This window comes from Ascidiella aspersa, chromosome 4 (assembly GCF_963924565.1).
Source record: "Ascidiella aspersa chromosome 4, kaAscAspe10.2, whole genome shotgun sequence".
NCBI lineage: Eukaryota > Metazoa > Chordata > Ascidiacea > Phlebobranchia > Ascidiidae > Ascidiella > Ascidiella aspersa.
Window position 1 is genome coordinate 6175743 of NC_139450.1, and position 21631 is coordinate 6197373.

Here is a 21631-nt window from a genome sequence, read left to right on the forward strand (position 1 = left end):
GTATGCATCACTATAATGCTTCCTTAATCAACTTGATATAAAAGAGAATTAAGTGCCGAGAGATTTTGGCAAAACACCAAAATCATGATCTCGAACATTACACAATACTCCTATAAGTAAACATTTTCAGGAACTAAACTGATACACAACCAAATGTAGGGTTCCTCTCCGGGAATGTTTTGACGGGGAATTCCGGGGATTTCCCGCGAATTAACAATCACGAATCCCGGGAATTTTTTTTTAATCCCGGTTATTCGACAACATAGCAAAACTTGAAAAAATGTCGTTTATGACTGATATAAAAAATATATTACCAACCCTGTTAAAAGAGTCGTTGCCTGAGTTGCTTTATTTGCGCTTACCAGCTAAAAAACTTAATTAAATTTATTCTATAAAAAAATACGCCTTTTTTAAATAAAAACAACTAGGGTGCTGACTTTAATACGAGAAGGTCATCTAAGATTGCATGAGCACGACTATAGAATATAAATGAGCTTAATTAAATGTATTTAAATAATTTTAAACGTCATAATGACGTCATTTTAGGTATAATTTTATGCCGGAAATCCCGGGATTCCCGGGAATTTTTATTGTTTAATCCCGACTGAAGAAATCCGGAAAAATAAGGAGCCCTAGCCAAATGTCGCGTAAACAAGAACATCATAAAACTGCCTAGGGTTCCAGATGTCTGTCGCAAGAACGCTGTTTGTTCGATAGTGGAGTTCCTCATTGCCTTGCGCAATATTTACACTCAAATACTTCCTGTTTAAAACACCTGGGGCCTTTAGGTAGGGTGTTTCCCCCGGGTTGTGACCGTACGGTTCAACAGGTATTCAATCACGTGGTTTCAACTTACCGATGTCGCCATCACCTGCATAAGCTAAAAACACGCATACAGTTGGAAAAAGCAGTCGATTTAATTTAACTTCTGTTTGAGCGATACATCAAACAGGCTTTAGAAACTGATAATATAGTACGCATTTTATGATGCAAAAATATATATGTGTTTAGCGAATAGGCTTAACGTCTGGAGAATCATTAAGAATAATCGGCAGCAGGGAAAAATCAGGTTTTCAATTGTTAGTAGTCATTTAGCATGTGGCAAATTTACTCCTTTTGTCAACAACTGATATAATTCTAAGCTTCGTTCTTTAACCTACTCAATAGATTGATAATCAAACCTTAATTACCTAATACATAACATTTCTGTGCTTTTTGTGCAAATACAAAGGAGTGAAAGCTTTTGGATATGGCTGGAAAGCAGTTACACGGTAAGCCCAGTAGAAATATAAATGATAATTAGAAAGTTGTGTCTTTTACTGGTAACTTTTATGAAAAGGACTGAATTTAAAAAGGCTTGTTGGACCAAAGCTATTATGGCCATTTTAACCGCGTTTAGAAAAGTAACGTCTTAAAAGTTTCCAATTTGAAGTTTCGCGTCATAAATACACAGTAATATTTAACGTATGTTTTTTAACATTTCATTCGTGTTTAACAGATCAAAATTTTGCTTGATGGCAATCGTTCTATATCTAGTTTTACCTGAATACTGCGATCAGATAAGTAAAATCGTAAAAGTACTATATCCTACTTTAAAAAAACGGTTATGCGAGTCCCATGATGCTATATGAGTTTGTTGAACCTGATATTACATACAGATTTCAGGGTTGAGTGACACACACTGAGGAATTCACTTAATGTTCCCAAAAGCCTTGTTTAGGGTGTGGTAGCCATTATGTGCCGGTCCAGTAGGGGCATGCTTTTCCAAACTCCATTTTTGAAACGTAAATGAAAATTTTGTCGCGCTTTGCGTGATTCTATACGTTATATTTTATGAGACGAAAATTTATTTTCGGAACATATATTTTTGCTCGAACATTTTATGGTTTATTTCAGACGTGTCCAGAGTTTTACAGTTGTGCGGCAGTCAAACACAACCCAGCCTGTTCAGTTGACGCTATATGGTTGAATGGGTTGAGTTTTATGTGGTACTGTGGGGCACGAGATTAGTTTAGTTGAAGCTTCTGACTCTCGTTTTAAGGTTGCGTGCGTATAACTCGTTAGCCAACCACAATACCTCTGGTGATTATTAATTGTATTATCTGATAGCGAAACACCCAGTTGAAACTATAGAAGGCGGACAATCAACACTGTGTTAACAACACAGCGCTGTGAAGCACAGCGCTGTGAACAGCACAGCGCTGTGAACGCTGTGAACAGCACAGCGCTGTCAACCGCACAACACGTTAACTGAGAAGTGGTCCCATTTACAAGCGGACAGCGGCCTAAGTAGCCACAGACAATCGAAGTGCTGACCGCCGAGATAATCGCGGAACAGCACATTTAGCATTTACACTTTGGTACGAGTAAACAATAAATCTGGGGCATAAGCCGTTACAGCGTAAATTGCACAATAAACACAAAATCTCTTAGTCGGTCAATAGCCGTGCGCTACAGTACCTTAATCAGTCAGACGTTATTTACATGACACCATGCGTACATGAGGTTGTTATGTTGCAGCCAAGTACAGCCGAACGTGAACTTTACTGTGACAAGGAGGAATAGGATATTTTGCACGTGTTGGTCGAGGGATATATTTACCTTTTGCTCCGCGCTCGGATATTTTTTTTTTGCTCCGGCAGAAAATGAAATGAGGAACTGTTCTGTGGAAAAAAGCTCCATTTTTGTCAGCCTTAACTCGCCTGTATGTTGATTCAGTTGTAAATAAATTTGGTTCCGTAATTTCAGCTAAGACAGGTATACATTTTCGATGTGTTGTAAACTCAGTTTAACTATCCCAAATGTAAGAGACCGGGATGCAAACATTTTTTGCACAATGTCCGCAAAAATATTCCATCGAAAATGTGCTCATTTTTTGATAATGTGCACACATTTTTAAATGGACTTTAGAACATAAAGTCATAAAGCCTTTGGGACCACAATTTGGATGGCCATCTTAGTTTAAAAGGAAAAAGTTGTGGAGGTTGTCTCGCGTGAATATAGGCGACAAAGTGTCACTGTGATTGCAGCGAAACAGATGACGTCAAAGCTGTGTATTCTGTTTTAAAACGTCAGAAGCTATATGCCAGCCCAACACATATAGACGAAACTTAAACGTCTCCCTGGCCATCGAATGTTATATTGATAGAAGCGAAAAAGTTTACGCCAAAGCGGTGTATTCGTCTTTAAAACGACAAAACGTCTCCCTGGCCATCGGATATTATATGCAATTTTAAACAATGTTCAATAGTATCCATAATCCTTTAGATTTCGCAGTATTTCTAAATGTATCACGCCATCTTGAAATTGTGTGCATGATCTAATTTAATGTCAGAATACACACGGAATAGGGTAAGACACAGCGTAAAAAATTCTAGACTATAAAATCTCACGGTTTCAACAAGAATATGTAATTACATAAGCTCTGCAAAATCTTTTGACTATAATGGTAAAAGCAGGCTTCTATTTATACAATAAAGATGATAAAATTATTTACTATTCACAAGTAAACAAAACTCAATCGGTCGTGAAATACTGTTTACTACAGGGTTACCATATAATTTAGCGTTGCCATATTTTATTAACAAAACAATAAATGTTTTTTTGGAAAAATTGTGCCGAGAAATTATTAAGCTTACATTTCAAGATAGGTTACAATAAAAAATATTAAATTAATTTTTTTAAATATATTTTCTTTGTAAAAAAGACCAAAAAAAAAATTATCAAAATTTCATTTTCTTTACGATAAGATCAGCACTGAAAACTTACCCCTTGAAAAACTACCCCTTTTGCATCTACGTCATAAGTGAAAGCGGGAAATTTTCGGCCCATGTCTGTTTTTTCTTAATAAAAAAAATTAAGGTATTGACGTAATTCTATGACTTCATTTCAAAAATATTTCAATGCCCTCCTGAGAATTGTGGGGTAGTGGCATGAAGGGTAAATGTTAACAGAAGTTAGAACAAGCATTTGTTCATTGGATCGACCACGTTAAGTGATCTGAACTATATTACGTATGCTAGGACACAATGGATGTTTCGAACTCGCCTTTCCAGGAAAATTATCTTTGTTCTGTCTCGTTTAATTTAACAATATGCACTTCTTTCCAAATGGCCAAAATACTCTTTTTATTGTGATGCGTGTCACAGGCGTGGAACAAACCAATAACGGAGGTGGAGCGGATTTCGTGATGAAAGGAGGTTCTACTTCAAACCAACAAATAAATGCAACCGCGTGGCACATAAACAACGTCATCCCTTACAGTAAGTGATTAAATTAAGACATCTTGTAGCGCGCAAGCTGACGCGTTGTTAATATGAACCTAATACTATAAATTCTAATACTATGAAGTATAAATATAAGTGGATGTGTTTTGCAACAATTTTGTTTTGTGCTTTCGCACAAACGTGCTTCATCAGTTAAAAGTATAAATGAAAACTCTATTTCACGACGTCTTTTATAGAACGAAAAATAATAAAAAAATCCCAAAAGTGAATTCTTGATGTGACCCTGCTTACAATGGTTAGTTATACATTCTACAAACCTATTTTCACACGAGTATCGATACTTTGGCTCGACATAAACGAAACTCTCACTCGACATCAACCGGTACACTGACTCGAAATTTACAGAGACAAGAATGTGGCCCTTTAAGTTTACCAACACTTCACATTTAAGATGCGACGCAAACTGGTGGACATTTGGTCCCGGTCCCGACTGCTCTTCCTCCATCCCCTCCCCAATCTCCACCTTCTTCGTCTACTGCTTCATCTTCCTCTGCTCCGGCACGATCCGAACACATCCAGACCAACTACATCACCGGTCACCTTTTCACCAATGTCCAATTCAATGCAAACGCAAAAGGCGTGAACAATCTTCCACAAGGTAGGAGTCTTTAAGTTCATTTAAGTGATTTTCGAGAAGTGCAAATATAGCATTTACTGCGGGGGTGTCCAACTCAAACAGGCCGACGTGCCAAGTTTTATCTTTTAACTTCTTTCAAAGTTTAGTAACATAACTCGTGCCAAAGCTTAGTAACATAACTCTTCTCTAATAGTAAAAGCGTTTTTTTACGTTTATTTACACATGAAAAACATTTGTTTATTTAATCAAGCAAACCATTCATAACAATTGACCAAAACTGCTTCTCTACAAACATTTGCTTTTAGCCAAATTCCAAAGATTGACCTTAAGCGGTGTAGTAGCAGTGCGCATTACTGCATCTAAGTGTCAGTCGGTGAGCTGACTTAAGTGTCAGTTGGTGAGCTTCATATTTCTTCACACCAAGCTATGCAATTTTGTTAATGCAAGCTTCCACTAGAGTATAATGTTATAATATTAGAGGAATTTTTAATTTTTAGTTCTCGTAATTGCTGCGATTGTTATTGTTAATAAATAATAATGGCAATTGGCTGAATGACAAATTTAGTATTTTTTGGGGGGCTTGGGTGCCAATTTTTATTAGGTCGCGTGCCACGTTTGGCACGAGTGCCGCAAGTTGGACACCCCTGATTTTCTGTGAACAAAATCAGCTTTAAATATTGTTCGGTTTTTGGCAAACGGTCATATAGTATTATCCTTTGTAATACTTACAGGTGCGACCCCGCCAGAAGCAAGCAAAACGGAACCGCGCACCCCAAAAGTTAAAACCGTGATAGAGAATGGAACTTTTAACGGGGGACAACTGAATCTTGGTGGTGGACAAGTTAACAATTGGTAACCTATACTCACGAAGGGCAATCATGGAATAAATAATACCTTAGGTTTATTGGTACTATTAACTTCGTTTTCAGTCTGATCAGGACTGTAGTGTTTGTTCTGTTGCTTTCTTAGCCCAATTATTTACCATTTTGGGTCACTGTTTGCACGGCAATGTTGAATATTTACCATTTTATTGCTAATGAAAATAACTGATGATGACCACTTCCACTTGTAATCCCCCTTGCCTGTTCAATTCATGTTGCTTTATGAATACAATAAAAATAACTGATATTTTGCACAAATTTCGAAGAAAAATGCACTCTTTTTGCCAAAATGTTAATTTTAATGTTCAATATTAACCTGCTTAACAGGTGATTATAATGTGGCGCATGTAAACAAGGTTGCGGGGCGCCCTCACACTATACTTAAAAGCAATCGAAATTAGTGCCGTATTTCCTTTTGCCATTTAGCGGCATAGGTACAACGGCGCTCTTCAAACTACAGTCTGTCAATCTGATTAAGATAAATTCTTTTTTCGCGCTTTTCGCTTTAACCTCATACATTTTGATAATGTGGCTTTAGCATTGTCAGTTTTATGGCCTCGTCGAAATTGAAAGCCCTGTCAACTTAATCAAGATGAATGTTTTTGTTAACGCTCCGTGTAAATAGCTCAAGTTATTTTTCAAAGCTGTCCTACCTTGTTCCATTGATCCCTCGCGCTTAGCACATGTTTGATGTTAGCACACTGTTTATAAATTGATTTTAAACACTATTTTATTGTTGTGCACAGATGTTATAACGATTTGCTAATTTGCATTACACAAAGTTTAAAAAGTTTAACTGACCTAAAACATACTGACAATAAATCGTTTGCATATAATGCATACTTTTCATCAAAACACTATAAAGATTTGCCAGTTTGCCTTATGCAAGTTAGAACCGATTTCAATAACTTAACACGGTTCTCCACGCGGCACTCTAGTCCAGTGGTCGACAATCGCCGGTCCGCGAGGACTTCATTACCGATCCGTAGCAGGGTTCCAGATAACATTTCGATCAAAACCCGATTTTTTTATTGTAAAATTGAACTCCTCGTACGTAGAATATACCGAAAACGGGACATATATAGCGTTTTTTTTATGTTCAAGCGTGCTCACCCTAAAGTGCAATAGAATTAAATCATGCAAACAATGTTTATAAACAATGTTGATGTTCAGACAGAAAATTTTCGAAAAAACCGGATGCATTTTAATTTGGACATTGAAAAAAGTTGTTATAAATTTCCTTTACAGAACATTTGTTTTTTTTAAGGCTGGTCCGCGAAAAAAATTCAGTTTTAAACCGGTCCGCAGTGCAAAAAAGTTTGCCGACCCCTGCCCTAGTCTACTCTGGAGTGCCATTTTTAACGCTCACGGGTGCCGAGAGATATTTAATTTATTTAGGATTCCATTTTTTGCTCTATTGGAAATACGAGAAAGGTTGCCGTGAACTATTAATAATTTCTGTGGGGTGCCGCGAGCCAAAAAGGTTACGAAACACTGACTTAACACATACTGACAATAAACGCTTGCTTTTAATGTATACCCAAATATTTATTGCCCATCGTTAATAGGTGCATGTCAGTTCTAATGCAGCACTGAACTAAGTTTCTAAAACTATGTATTAGCCGTGCAACGCCGTCATATACTTGCCCAATTGCAATTAACCGAACAAGAGTCCACTCTCGTTGTGACCTTGCACGGCTAATTGCAGCCTGGCCGGCCTCTCGTGCCCTCTATTATGGACAACTACTTCCACTTTGCGCCGTATATTAGAGGCTGTGTCATGGCCGCGGGCTCCCCCTGAAAGGCTCATAACTCACAAGATGCAACCTTGTCGTTTTAACGAGCCGAGCTGTGTGAATGTGGGTTTTCTAAACTCCTGAGTATCTCGTATAGCGCTCGATTTTCGACCGGCTAGGCAACTTTGCGTGATTTATTGCAATCAATTACGGCTTGAGAACATACGGCAAACAGGTTCGGTAGTCGGTACACGCAATTTCCCGATTTAGGCACTTGTGAAAGGCAAAGTAAGGTTGTGTCATTGCAAGAAGAGAAATAAAAAAATAACAAAGTCTTTACAAAAATAACACAGTTGAGGAAATTGAGACCATGTTTGGTTTGCCATTTTACAGTTTTAAACTACTAACAACCAAATTAAAGCATGCATTCCATAATATATAATTCCGTTATTTTGGGGACGACTGCCTTTAGTCATTTTCCGTCGCGGTTGAGTTGCATATGTGCCAACTTATACAGTTGCCAAATGCATCGCGGAAATGTAAGTCTTTTTGCCTATCACATGGCTTTACAGTGCAGCACATTCCATCCAACACTTTCTCCTTGTGCTATATCTCTTTTCTTGAACGCCAAACGAACGTAGATTGCAAGATGTCCTCTCTGTAAATAAAAGCAAAAAATGTATTTTTGAATGTGTTAAGAAATGCAAGGTAGAAGCAGGCAAAGCGAAAAGGTTAAAACGTCGATGTTGTTTTTTTCTTGCCGAAGAGTTTTTATATAAGTTATTCTTTTAACGCTGAACTTCGTGGGCAAATATAAGACTTCAGGCAACAATATTTTTTTTATTTTTAACGTGTCTGTTTTAAAGCAGTGAAACTAAAATTTACTATTCTCATAACTTTAACGTCTGCATTCTTCTGGGTTTTTCTAAATCCAAATAAAACAACTGAACAACTGATGTCAGTGTATTATTCCCCCACAAAAATAGAATATTACTTGTTAAATCAGTGATTTCCATTCTCTTTACAGTGCCATTCTTAGAAATGCACTGCAATTAAAATGTATTTTAAATGTTCGCCTCACCATTCGCTAAACTCTTATCAAAGGAAAACGCCGACCGAAAACAACTTAAAAAACGTTCTCAAGTCAGTTCATCAAGAAATTGCGTAAAATGACCGTGGTTGTTAGCGGCACTGCAAAATGGCTGGCCAGATTCAAACCTATTCAAAAGTACAACGCAAGCAAACCTCAATCAGCGAGTTCCTTTCGTCTCGGATGGCAAATTCGCCGCAAAGCGTCGGCGCCTTGCTGGCTGGTGGGCGGTGGTACTGGAACGGGCATCGCCTGAAGTTGCTTGTCCAACATGGAGTGCAGGTCCCTTATGTACTCCACAGCGCCGAGAACGATGTCAACGCTGGACGTCGGTTTGCTTTGGCACGAGGGAATGATGTTCTGTAGTTTCCGGTACAAGTCCCTGCGAAAGGCGGACACGAAACGTTTAGTAGGGAAACAGATAAGCGAGTTAATATTGCTTAGGCTTGTACAACGGCCATGTTATCCGTCGCGCAAAAGTAGCATATGTGTCAACTTGTAGTGTAACGAAAACGCTACTTGTTAACCAATGCTGGTTTACAATCGGAAAATGTTATACGGATTCCGAATTGGAATCCGAATCTATTAACGATTCGGAATCTATGGCTCTTTTCAATTAGAATTTTCATGCGTATTGTTTTTACACAGCCCTTAAAAACAAGTACAAAAAATAGCAATCGACACGGCGATAGGAAAATCGTCATCAAGAAAACGTACTAACAAAAGCAAACCACTCAGTGTTATCCTTTGTCCCTCGAATTTAAAACAAAATGGTTCACACAAGTTTGCGAATGCTTTTTTATCTCGTTATTGCAATAATCGTTTTTTCTAATATTAACTTACCTCAATTCATCCCTCTCGCAAGAAACCCTGGTGCATGATTTCTGGTTGTTTTCCATTTGCGAACGTCCCAGGACCTTTGCCTTCTGGTCGAACGGCTGGAAGCGAGATACGGAAGACGAAGATGTCCTTGGCCCTTTCACCATTTTTTTAATGTTAATCTCTTACTTTGCTTACTTTGAAATGCTATAACTTGCTTTTAGATTGTTCAAGTTGAAAGTGTGCTGTGGTTTTCGTTGTCGGTCAGTTTTATGCCTCGTCTCTTTTTTTCTTCCTTTACCTTTTTTCTTTTACCCTTCCGCCTCGTCAGTGTTCTCTCTCTCTCTTTCTCTCGTCACCCGCGACGGTTTCTCACGGTCCGAAAGTTAATTTCCCGTCGTGCCACCAAAGACAAACTTCCGCGCGAGAGATCAGGGCGCAACAAGGTAGCACGGGGTGCCGCCCTCCTTTCATTGGGCGGCGCCACGGCGCCAGCGCGACCCGTTTACCTGTATTTCAGTATCGATTGCATTTGTGAGGCGATGGGACCGAAATCAATCACTTAAAGCTGAAAAGAATTTGTAACTAATGACGATTCAATTTGTCGCACAGATTTCTAACGTTTTTTTTGAGGGTACAGGAGAATATTAAATCCGGCGCTATAATTCCAACCAAGATTCTATTAGCCATAGATGGAATATTTTCATTACTTGTCTTTCGAAAGATTTTGAAAAACAATTGCGAAGTTAAATGCCGATTTCCATGTAACACGAATTGCGGAGTAATTTCTACTTTCGCGCATATCCTTTTAAAACAAAGCATTTCTATTATGATAAATGCAAAATAAAAAAACAATTTTTTTGAATAACGGCATAACCGTTCAATATTGCATGTTGCGATGTAAAACGATGTGCGAGTCCGTTAAAAAAAATTAGGACAGCACGGAGTCACGAACAAACGTTAAACACTTCGTGGTGAAGTATCCTATACAAGAAACGCCCTTGATGGTAAACAACGTTTGTCATGCTGTCACCGTCCACGCTGCGCTGTTTGCATTGAATCGTCAACTCCAGCTGCTTACAGGAGTTTTCCCATGTTAACACAATGCCGACAACCCAGGTAGCTTTACCTGCGCGTAGCAACAATCTGCTCGCCTGCTGAGTTGTTGTGTTCAAGGTAAATTTTACTTCCTGCCAATGAAGGCCCGGAGAATCGGATCAGCAAAACTGCACGTGACGTAGCGGGATGACGTCAGTATGAGAACTCGTTTTACTTTTACGAATAACACGGATACGCAATATTTACATAAAGCCTTATGTATTATTCCAGTATACTAACCAGAGTTTGTTCATCCTAATTTGAAAATGCACATGTACTTGTGATTATAGTTCATTTTGTTGCACAAAATATCCCTCCCGGATGATCTGTAAATATAGTTTGTAAAAAGCAATGTTTTATCGTTTAGCTCTTTGCACTTCGAAAGGTCGTAAGTCGCCGTCAAGTCAATGGCAAAAAGTCGAAGTCATTTTGAATATTCTTAAGTCCCACTGAAGTTACCGGCAAAAAAGCTAAGTCAGCTCTTTTTAAATAAATAACAAGTACAGTACAGTCCAAGTAACTGTCGTAGCTAGTCAATTCCGGTTAGGTGATTGGTTTAAAACAACTATTAAACTACTTATTTTAATAAGACGCATTAATTAGCAAGAACAAAACAAAAATCGCGTATGTTTTTCAAAAAATTACCAGTGAGGTAAATGATGTACTTTTTAATGCTTTACCTTTACGACTAAAGATAAATGCAGATCATTCGCTTCGATTTTTGCCCACATCAAGTCAAATATCCGAAATAACTGAAATCAAGTCATTTTGTCCGAAAGCCATATAAGTCAAGTAAAGACATTTAAAAACAGTGAGTTTACAACACTGGTGTGCAGTTAATATATTTTCGTGTTAAGTGTGTCACGATGGCAACTGTTGAATAGAACGAGCGATCTGCTGCTGCCGCAAAATCCATAAATTAAATGTTGCGCATAACACGATACAATGAAAACATAGGTTCCTCCGGCGACGATAGCGACTTCAAATTAACGTGCGCCGGTTTACGATTTCCGCGCTTTAGTTTTCGGTGTCGGGCCTGCACTTTCAACTGGCGGTTTTAGAAAGGGAGCATTGAGAGGGGCGCCGCGCGATTTGCCCGCTAATTCGCTAATAATCGAGAGTGGCCTTTCAGGCCGCCGACCGTCGATTCGAGGGGGTACCGGCCTGTCTAGACGCGAAGGCGCCGCGCGCCGCGAAAGGTGTGGATTTAGAAAAGTAGCTATATAGTTTCGCTAATCCGCCTGGCGCCAAGCGCAATTTGCAAGTGCGCGCCGGGCCCGCTTTTTGCTTTTTCGCTTTTGCGACAAATGTAAACACGGCGAAAAGGTAATCGTTCGGCCGGGCGAGCGCGATTTTGGAGCACGCGCGCGCCGCAATTGTAATGGGAATCCATTTTAAATCCGCCCGACTTTGCTAGCAGAACGCATTGTCGGAACACTTTCACACCGCGCGCCCCTCGAAATACAGTATCCACTCGGGCCGGGCGAGCATCTAAACTCAAGTAGATGACGATCGCAGCAGCTCGACGCTTGGTGGTCTTAGATTGTGGCGAATTAAATCGGCGACACGCTTTGGAAATCATATACACGTCGAGCGCCACCAACGTCCTAATTGCCGTATTGGTTACTCTGCGTCGGGCAAATGATGGAAAATGAAACTTTTGCCCTACAACGCTAGACAAAGCTGGTATTTCTCATTGTCAGTTAAACCCCATTTCTTCGTGCGGGTTAAACCTCTTGCTCGCTATGAGTTCAACCCTTTAATCGGCACCTATGTAATTTTTGTTTTAAATTAATGTAGGACTGTATAAATGTTTTGTCTTCGGTACGGCTATATGAATTAAATATAGTGGATGTGTTTTACCTACCGCGGGGCTTAATACATTTCCTGTTGTTTCACAAAAATCACGCTTTACATTTTTTTAAGTTTTAATTGCACGCATTATTTTATTTAAATCAATACGGATAATTTATTAACTTTTTCTCTGCGAAATGCGTGACCAACTTAAAGCAACTTGAATTTCCCAAGTAAAAATGTTTCTCCGGCTGCATTTTTACTTTAGCGACCAAATAAAATCTCTGTGTTTTGTTTTTTGTTCTACTTAAACTAAAACTCCCAATAAATCATGATCTGAGGAATATGACGCCGATTAATTCGATAAAATAAAAATCAATTAACGCCGATCTCGGATTAAAAGTTTCTCTTTGACGTTGGCGGGCCTAATTGGTTTGGCTTTGTTTCAAACGAAGCCATTTCTTGGCATTCGCTCCACTTACGCGAAAGATAGCTCGCGACCCGAGCCCAATCGCTCATAAATCGGCGGGCGCGTCATTGTTTCGTCGCGTGCTGACGTAATTAAGACGTCATTTAGCTGTTCCGAGTCGAGGGGCTTGACCTGTCGCTACGGCGGCGCGATATTCGGACGGCAAGCTACTTTTGAGACAAAAGCGCCAAGTACAACCTCGAAACCAGGACGGCCTAGTTTGGACAAAAGGCCACTTAATAGGTTTATGATATCTCCGGGGGTCGGTTGAAATATGGAAATCACTGGGATTGGCGACTGGTGAAAGACGTCAAGCAACTCCGGTCCATCGCCGATCTGGGTTACTGTGACTATTTGGGATTGAGGCAATTACACGACACGAAATTGAATGACAATTGCAACAAGCTTCTGTTGGTACAAGTGATGTGCATTAGCTACAGGCATTTAGTTTTGCTTTTGTTGTAATGAGCTTTGTCAACTTATCCTCACATCGGTCGCATTTAAGCTAATAGCGATATCCGACAGGATAGGCAATATTGTTATTAAAGACTCTGGGGTACTGTAATCCTGTAATCCATTAATGTTTATTAGTCTTGCAAATATAATTAAATTGTTTCAAATGTTGCAACCCTTGCTGTGTATAACATACAGATAACACATCGCTATATACTCATATACCAGAGGCGTAGCTAGGGGGATGCGATGCGGTACATATGTCCCCGGGCGCCAAAGGTACAGGGGCGCCAAATTGAGGCTTTCAGAAGCCAAAATGAGGCTGATTCTTCTTTAAATACAATGTTGTATTAAAATTTGAATCGTTTTTCGTATAAAGTAAGGTATATTATGTTATTGTAATAGAAAATGTGATTAAACATGAAGGAGAGGGGGCGCCAATTTTATAGTTTGCCCCCGGGCGCAAAATACCCTGGCTACGCCTCTGCCATATGCTACAACCAAATATAACTAAATGTTCAAGACTGGAAATATTTGAATGAAGGAAACCACTAATAGAGGCGCGCTTTCCGTTGCTTGCTTTGGGGAAACAAGAAAATTGTTAAAAAATGTGGTTTACCATACAGCTCAAAGTTACGGCATAAAGTGGCGTCATAAAGAAGTAGTCTTCATAACACATCGCACAGTTCCTTTTATTTTGTTGAATTTAAGGTTGGAGAGGTCTTACTCTCAATACAAAATCTACATGATGTTGCCAGTTAGCGCTTATGCACAGAGCGCGAAAATTCTTGAATTTACGTGGTTAAATAAGGCAAAAATTCACGTTTTCCCCTGGTTGTAGACAAATGTATTGAGCAAAATTTATACATATGTAGTGTAGGTTACACAAAACATTTCACTATAGGCTCTTATTGTGGAAAGGGCCGGTTCGTACTGGTTTTATACAAAATGTTTTTTGGAAAATTTGTTAGTTCGGCGAGGTGATTGTTGAGATGGTAAGTTGTCTCTGTCCATATCTTCGGGGAGAAAAGAAAAACGATTTTTTGAAGAACCTATTTTTAGCTCTCTAATTAAATGTATTCGGTATAAATACCACATTTTTAAACAGTTTCAAAGCATGTAACTTATTAGTTTACCATACTGTTTAGTTTACAACACAATACCATCATTTTCAAGTTAATGAAATATGTTTTGCAATGGTTTAAACCTGCAACGAGTGCCAGCAGCTGCAAACGAGGCGGCCAACGTTTGGAGGCAAAAAACTGGCGCTGTGTGCGCTTAATTGAATTATGCTCGGTCTTCTTGCGACGCAGCGTGTCGCCTATTGTTCGGGCGAAGTTTAATATGCGCCCGTCGCCCGACGATATTGCTTCGCCAAACCCGCCACCTCCAAAGCGGCCAAAACGCCCCACTTGGTCAAGGCAGACAAACTGATCCGTATTTCCTCCTATGCAGCCGCCGTCATATCCAGACCAATCTGTACCGCGAGGCGCGAAACTTTCCTAATGTTATTAAAACGGGCGTCATGTGCCGCATCGCTTTAATCAGATAAGCCGGATATCTTGGCCGATTTAGGTTCGGTTCGCGCGTGAGCGTGTGACTGACTGCGCTTGCGGTTGTGCGTGCATATTGGAAATTGATTGTCTCTAAGTCGATTGGGAAACAAGGCCAGCGCACGGAAGCCGTTTTATGTAACACTTCCTTGTCGGTCTCTCTACACTCTGCGCCTGCAACCCAGCATTAACTACAAACTGCATGATAATGTAAGCCTAAATTGTTGGTTCTTAGCCACCAGTCCGCGGATCGGTGCCGGTTCATGATAATTTTTCGAGGTCCTCGAAAACGTTTTGTTAAGTTGTGCTATGATTTTTACCAACCAACTTTAAATGCGTAAATGCCAAAACAATCTACAAGTGGTTAGTGGGACTTTGGCTCTGAATTAGTTTAATAACGAATTTCCTTAGTTTTATTAGTAAAAAATTGTGACTTAGAAATCTACTTGTAGTAGCCTTGTTTTATAAATCTCCCGTGAAGAAATGCAGATTCCTGATGTGCGCAGTCATATTTGAGCACGAATTTGGAAGTAGTTTTTCCTAATAAGTTTGAATCGTTTTACCAAAGTTGTCAAATATTGCTATAAAATGAAATGATATCATTTTGGTGCTTCAAAAATACTATTTAATGATTTTAGCTAAAATTTGTTTAGTTCGTCAAACAACCCCTTTCTTTAAAACTCTATACGACCGGTTACCATAACTTGTTGTAACTGATAGCAACAAAATATTAAAGCAATTTCACTGCAGATGTTTGTTATTTTGCTCGTGAAAATTTAGATGACTCCTAGTTTTCAACATCAATCGTCCTAATTAAGATTTAATAAGTTATGTTATATAAATTTGCATATTTATTAAAGCTAAAAGTTATGCAACGAAAAGCTAAATTACTGCTTGTAATCAGCTTTTAGTTTGTCTTATTCAAAACAGTAAACCATGCAATGTGTTGTTCTAAAATTGCTAATTCCCAGCTTAATAGCTATTCGGTGTTTATTTAAAAAAAACTAAATAAATTCCAATAAATCACGTATCACAGTTACTATAACATTGTAATTTTTTTCTAACTCAGTTATTCGCAAAGCAATTCGGGTTGTTTAGTTGCTTGAGAGTAGCCTACACAACGTATAACAGTTATATGGAAAAAAGCTGAAAAAGTGTACCAATCTCAATAGAATCCACCATATATATATATATAACTTACTTTTGGTAATGAATCTTAAAGAGAAAAAGGTTGAGTAAATTGACATCATATTCATAAGAAGCTTCAATAGCTACTTGTACCAACTTCAGTTAATGTGATTCAAACCTCAATTATAAATAGTACAACAACATGCAAAGTATGAAACATCTTTATCAATATGATGTCATTTATTCGACCTTTTTGACTTTAAGAAATATGCTGGACACATTACATTGCATCAGTGCATAGTGTAGTAAGTTGCTTTTAATTTGCTATATATTTACTTTACCTCTGTCTTTATGTAGGGACATTATACCTTTTTAAGTCCATTCTATGGCACATTTTATCAGGATTTTGGGTTTCAATATTTTCAGTTGTACAGATGTGCAATCAAAGTCTTATGTACATCTGACACCCAGAATTCTACCACAATTTAAACCTTTTTGTAGAATACAGGTATAAATTATTCATTGAGCTGTGCACACAAATTGCTTAAAAAAAATGGTTGTTCACCTATCACAAATTGCGGACTGGGGCTCTTCCACAATAAATAAGTATTAAAAGTTTAGAAACCACTTTTCTAACTATATCTAATATCAGACATAATATTATTTTATTGTAATTACATGTGTGAATAGTAAAATATACTGATAGTTAGACATAGTATATATGGTATTTTTTTAAATTACTTGAGTTTCAAGTCAATATAATGAACTTTGCATTAACATGTTTTGTGCCATAAGACTTTAATCATTGCTTAGGTAAGCACTTGACATTGAAGTGTGTCAAGCAAACCAATTATTAACTGTCTAACAACTTTGACATGGCAATAAACATTTGTTATTTTAGTAATTAGCTACTAAAAATTGGTTGGCCAACAATCTTGATGCAATAATATATAAAAATGTCACTCTTAATTGTCTATGGTATAAATATGTTTATTGAATATTGTGTGATTACAATCATTTACACCACATATATATGCTTGTTTTGTACCGGTAGGCAGTTATTACAGGTGTTAGGTTACAGGCTATTCATGTAAATTTGAAAAAACGTTGGAGAAAATATTTTTTATCCAGGTAAATTTCAAAAGAAGCGAGACAAATATTTTTTTTTAGTAATCTACTAAAATCTTCTGCTTGCATTGCAAATCAAATTAGTGTTTTTGAGTGAAATATATCAAGAATGTATGATTGAATTATATTTTATTTACAAATTATGTATGAATAAATATGTCTAACCAGATTCAATTAAAATCATTGTTTAATTTTGAAGGTTCTGTAAGCTACTAAACATTAGAAACCCAATAGTTATGTAATTACCCATTATATTTTAAAATCTTTATTAGTAGAATAGTTGCAAAATTTAATAACTAAGAATTGTAAGCACAATGAATGAACTGGAATCCAGCTCTGTTGCTGAGGATGCTCCAGCATCACCAAAAGAAGAAAACCATGCAAAGGCAGGGGAAAGTGCCATAAAATTTATGGAGGACGTTACATCAGAAAACCTTGATTTGTGCATTTTCATTGACGACCTTGTAACTGTTTCAGATGATGGAAAAACGGTTGGTGAATTTTCTGCAAGTGTTTCAAGGGTGACAAGGGCAGGCGAAGTAGTTCTTTTAATCCATGCAAACAGTCATGGAAAAGTAGAAGATACTCCGATGGGAACAACGATTACAACATTCGTCAAACCTGAAGATTTGTCTCTTATTCGCCAAGAGCACATTGAGTATGTCAAGGTTCCAGGCCACGAATTGGAGAAGAAAACAGAAATGGATGTTGATGCAGAGACTGGGGTCTTGACTGTGAAGAGGCAGATTAAAGAAGGGGATGAGATTAGACATTCACTTTTCACTTTTAACCCAGACCAGCTCAATGGTTTTGTTACCGAAGGCTCAAATATTTTACTGCAGCGTCTCCTTATTAGGCAAAATGTGAACGAGGAGTTAAGTTTCGTCACACTAGAAGCGGATTCGGGTAAGTTGGTCAACACGGAGTACAAGCCGCTTCCGGAGAGAAAACAACAGGTCGGAAAACATGAACTGACCGTTGTCGGATTGGAGAGGAACATCCTGTCGGTAAAAGAGCTGCCGTACACCTGGCAGTCCTTCTTTATGGAGGATGGTCATCTCACAATGCGGGTACAAATCGGATCTCCGGCCATTGTAACCCTGGAGAAGGTGCCACCTTTGATCGAACGCGACGAGATCGAATTAAAACCGATCTTCGGCAAACAGCCGCTCAACTGGGAAGAGGACATGGAGTTGCATTCGCGCTTCCTGGATCGCAAGGAAGAGCTCAAAGCAGGCCACGAGACCTACCTCCGGCAACATCCAGAGGCCTCTGCCCTGTTGGCCGACTTCTTTCAGTTCCTACTCTTGCGAAGGCCTACGGATGTGGTGGGTTTCGCTGCAGAATACTTCTCCTCGTTTTCAAGCTTGTTTCCTGATGCTTCGTCCTTCAAACACTCGACCAACGCAATCGACAAAGTCACCCTGCCGAGTCCCGACCAACTCTCGTAAATTTGATTTTTTTTTCGGTATCTTGTTGCTTATTTCTCTCGGTGCGTAAGTAGCTACGCATGTTCGTGTTTTTTTTATTATTTTGTTTATTTACTTCATCTTATTACAATACTTTAACTTTTCTCCGATTGTTCTTGAAAACGTTGAGAAGTAAGTGGCATGACTAATTATACTATTTAAAAAATGCGTAAAACAAGATAAAGTTTGAACGCACACTAAACAATATCACGTATAGATTTTGCTTCGTTGTTTGATTTAGGTATGGAGTCTCAAAGTGCAAGTTCCATATCACCGAAGATATATGACGAGTTCAGTCAGAACATATTTGTTCGGAATTTATTTGACCTGGCTTGTTTGATTCAGATTTTCGTTTTTGAGGTCAAATTTTTTTTTAGAGAAGACGTCAAAAGTTACGTCATACCGTGACGGCCAAACGTGATGCTACAAAGTTACATAATCGTGCCGTCATAAAGAAGTGACCTGAAAGACATAACACAGTTCGTCTATTTTGTTAAATTTTAACATTAGAGAGGTGTCAATTTTTAACACAAAGGCTTCAGTACAAAGATGTCAAGCTGCGATGAGACGCATATAGACTAAACCAGGGCTTCGTCAGTTGGGGCCCTTGTGCAAACTCTATAGGACACCCATATTTAGTATTGTTCAGTTAAAGCCTATCGCTTTTTCATCTCAATTAAATTGTCTCTCTTATTAACATGTGGTCAAAAAATACACATAATTATTGTAGGTATTGTCTGGTGTAAGTATATCTTCAAATAGTAATATTTAGCAAGACTAAAATCATGCTTAACTCAGTAGCCTATAAAGATATGCTTTCGATTTATTTAGCCTAAGTGTTTAAAATCTGGCTGCTACCTGATAAAGACAAAATTGTATATTGAAATATATACTGCCCGTAAGGATTTTTGTTTGGAAGGGGGGTGGTGGTTGTCTGCGGGCCCTCCCCTGGATTTAACGCTGTCCTTTCACCAAAATTCTGTGGCCAAACAGTCGAAATTCCAACGATTTATCTCTAATTCCTAACCTAATTTAAACCATACATTAAAACAATAAGAAGGCAACATACGCTGCCTCGTCGCAATTTCCCGTCGGCCTTTTGCGACGCGCAGCAAATTGCCTTGACCCCCGGCCAACGTCAGCACGTGGCGCGCGTCTCGAGGCAAAAAGGAAGGTGTGGGAACCGGGGGTCAGTCAGGAGTTAATGATAAACAAACTGCAACCGAGCCGAGGTCACTGCGCGATCGTTGAAGGGCCGCGGACCGCGGTAATGGGCCTCTTCCCATCGGGCACGCGCGCCATTCCGTTTCATCTGCCCGCCGGTCCTTTGTGCTTGGCGCGCTCGACATTCGCCACCTGTTTTGCGGTGTCGCGTTTGTTGTTGCCGCCACCGTTACTGCTGCTGCTTGCTCTCTTGCTTGTTGCACTGATTGTGGGCGTGAGACGATTGGAATACGGTAGAATCGTTGTCCATTTACGAATTCGATATGCTGAGTTATCCTTTCCATACAGTTATGGTTTTAAAGAATTCTTTTGAAAAAGAAAGCTGCAACATTAGTTGCGAATACATGTTTTCGCTTCATTTCGTTGAAAAAATGTGTCAAATAAACCCTCTAAACATCTTTCGTTAGATGGAAGAAAAACCAAAGATCACAAACCAATAATGCCGACATAAACGAACAAAAAATAGAACTCAAACTCCATTACTGAATCTGATTCCATTACCCCATGTTTCATAAAAGCGACCTTTATTTATTTCCAAGGTTTCTGATAAAAATTATGATCTCGTTTTGACATGAAATATATAACCAACAAACTTAAAAAAATTAAGCCATTTCGGCCAACATAGAAATACCTATTTCTCCCGTAAGGATAAAATAACCCCTCCACCACCCCACAAAAAATTAATATCGCACAAAGGTAGCCTACTTTTTATTTTACAACACAACAGTATAGGTATAATTGTGTGAACGTATCGAATAAATAATTCTGCAGTTCAACGTGGTGTTTAAAGCACTCAAGCTGAGTGGATGTCCCGCTAATCGAGGCCAAGTCTAACAACAGTTGGTAGGCAAGCAGTAGGTGAACATTTTACTAAATCATTTCATTCATTTTCAAAGCTTCCACCAAGTTGAAATAAATACCAATTTGCCCGCAATGTTCACACATTGTCACTTTGTTGGTGGTTTCCATTTTTACCACGAGTCCAATGTATCCGTTAACAGTCAATATTTAAATTTTTTCATTGAATCGCCTTGTAAATTAGAATTCAGGAAACCGTGCATCTATTTTCAATCTAAAAGTATTCCGGCCAATATAGGAAAGCGCATACTAAACACAGCTGTCGTTAAACGCTAATAAAAATAATTAACGCGTCCCTAACAATCCTTTGACTTTTGGCAGTCCAGGGCAGCATATGGCGCCAATAGGTATTATAACGGAGCAAAGTCGTTCCGTTTCTCGGCAAAGGATATCCGTTCCCGGCTCGCTACCCTTATACGGCCTCGTTGGGATTGGCCGAAGCTAATGAAGCGAGCCGGGCGGCGGAACAAAAGGTGTGAACAAAGGGGGAAGACAGGCAAACGCGGTTTAGAACTGCAAGCAAACGGCGAGTTGATTTATCGTGAGTGTGAAACAGTAACAGATTGCGGAAACAAGAAGCACGCGAGCGCAGAAAAAACGCTGCCGGTGTTCGACCATAAAAGGACGCCCGACTGCTGAAGATATATTCATTCGGTCAGGTCGTCAACCAACAAGCAACTAAACTATAAAGCGAAGTTTCTATCAATATTTTGTAAATTCGCCATACGCCGACCATATCGAAACGTCATAAGTTGCAGTTCACCAATCGAAGCAAAGATCAGCAAGTCAAAGCAAAACGAGGACTGTCAATCTATTATCAGTATTTAAGGAAGTCACCAGAAAATCGAAGAGCAGCGATCAAAATGGTGAAGTCGTCCGCCCAGCTTCTTAAACTTGCCAACGTAACCCGACAGGGACTTGTTAATCTCGAGAAGAGTTCGCCCGATATGCGAGTGCGGAAGACCGCCACCAAGCGGCAAGTGTGCGCTGCGATGTCACCAAAAGCAATGGGACAGAGAACCGCCGAGACAGAAGAACTGAAGTGAGTATTCAAATGACACTTTTGTT

The 21631-nt window shown here is 38.9% G+C and overlaps 3 protein-coding genes across 3 annotated transcripts; 2 read left to right on the top strand and 1 right to left on the bottom strand.

The window, feature by feature from the left end:
- Window positions 1-1059: 1059 nt before the first annotated feature.
- On the top strand, window positions 1060-8150 carry LOC146146860 (uncharacterized). The gene is made up of 4 exons (XM_083387177.1): window positions 1060-1271; window positions 4149-4262; window positions 4678-4884; window positions 5595-8150. The coding sequence occupies exons 1-4, from the start codon at window positions 1250-1252 to the stop codon at window positions 5717-5719; spliced, it is 468 nt and encodes a 155-aa protein (XP_083243303.1). The 5' UTR covers window positions 1060-1249; the 3' UTR covers window positions 5720-8150.
- Window positions 7605-9617, bottom strand: LOC146146861 (uncharacterized). The gene is made up of 3 exons (XM_083387178.1): window positions 9414-9617; window positions 8726-8952; window positions 7605-8138 (listed from the first exon to the last, which is right to left on the bottom strand). The coding sequence occupies exons 1-2, from the start codon at window positions 9554-9556 to the stop codon at window positions 8727-8729; spliced, it is 369 nt and encodes a 122-aa protein (XP_083243304.1). The 5' UTR covers window positions 9557-9617; the 3' UTR covers window positions 7605-8138; window position 8726.
- Window positions 9618-17289: 7672 nt separating this feature from the next.
- Window positions 17290-18584, top strand: LOC146146862 (ciliogenesis-associated TTC17-interacting protein-like). Its single transcript, XM_083387722.1, has one exon. The coding sequence runs from the start codon at window positions 17327-17329 to the stop codon at window positions 18461-18463; it is 1137 nt and encodes a 378-aa protein (XP_083243848.1). The 5' UTR covers window positions 17290-17326; the 3' UTR covers window positions 18464-18584.
- Window positions 18585-21631: the final 3047 nt, after the last annotated feature.

Excerpts from the sequence above, each read along its gene's own strand:
- LOC146146862 (XM_083387722.1), top strand. The coding sequence starts at position 17,327 with ATGAATGAACTGGAATCCAGCTCTGTTGCTGAGGATGCTCCAGCATCA.
- LOC146146861 (XM_083387178.1), bottom strand. The coding sequence starts at position 9,556 with ATGGTGAAAGGGCCAAGGACATCTTCGTCTTCCGTATCTCGCTTCCAG. Across the intron at positions 8,953-9,413 it reads TGCGAGAGGGATGAATTGAG|GGACTTGTACCGGAAACTAC; the intron begins GTAAGTTAATAT and ends CGCCTTTCGCAG.
- LOC146146860 (XM_083387177.1), top strand. The coding sequence starts at position 1,250 with ATGGCTGGAAAGCAGTTACACG. Across the intron at positions 1,272-4,148 it reads GGCTGGAAAGCAGTTACACG|GCGTGGAACAAACCAATAAC; the intron begins GTAAGCCCAGTA and ends TGCGTGTCACAG. Across the intron at positions 4,263-4,677 it reads AAACAACGTCATCCCTTACA|ATGCGACGCAAACTGGTGGA; the intron begins GTAAGTGATTAA and ends TTCACATTTAAG.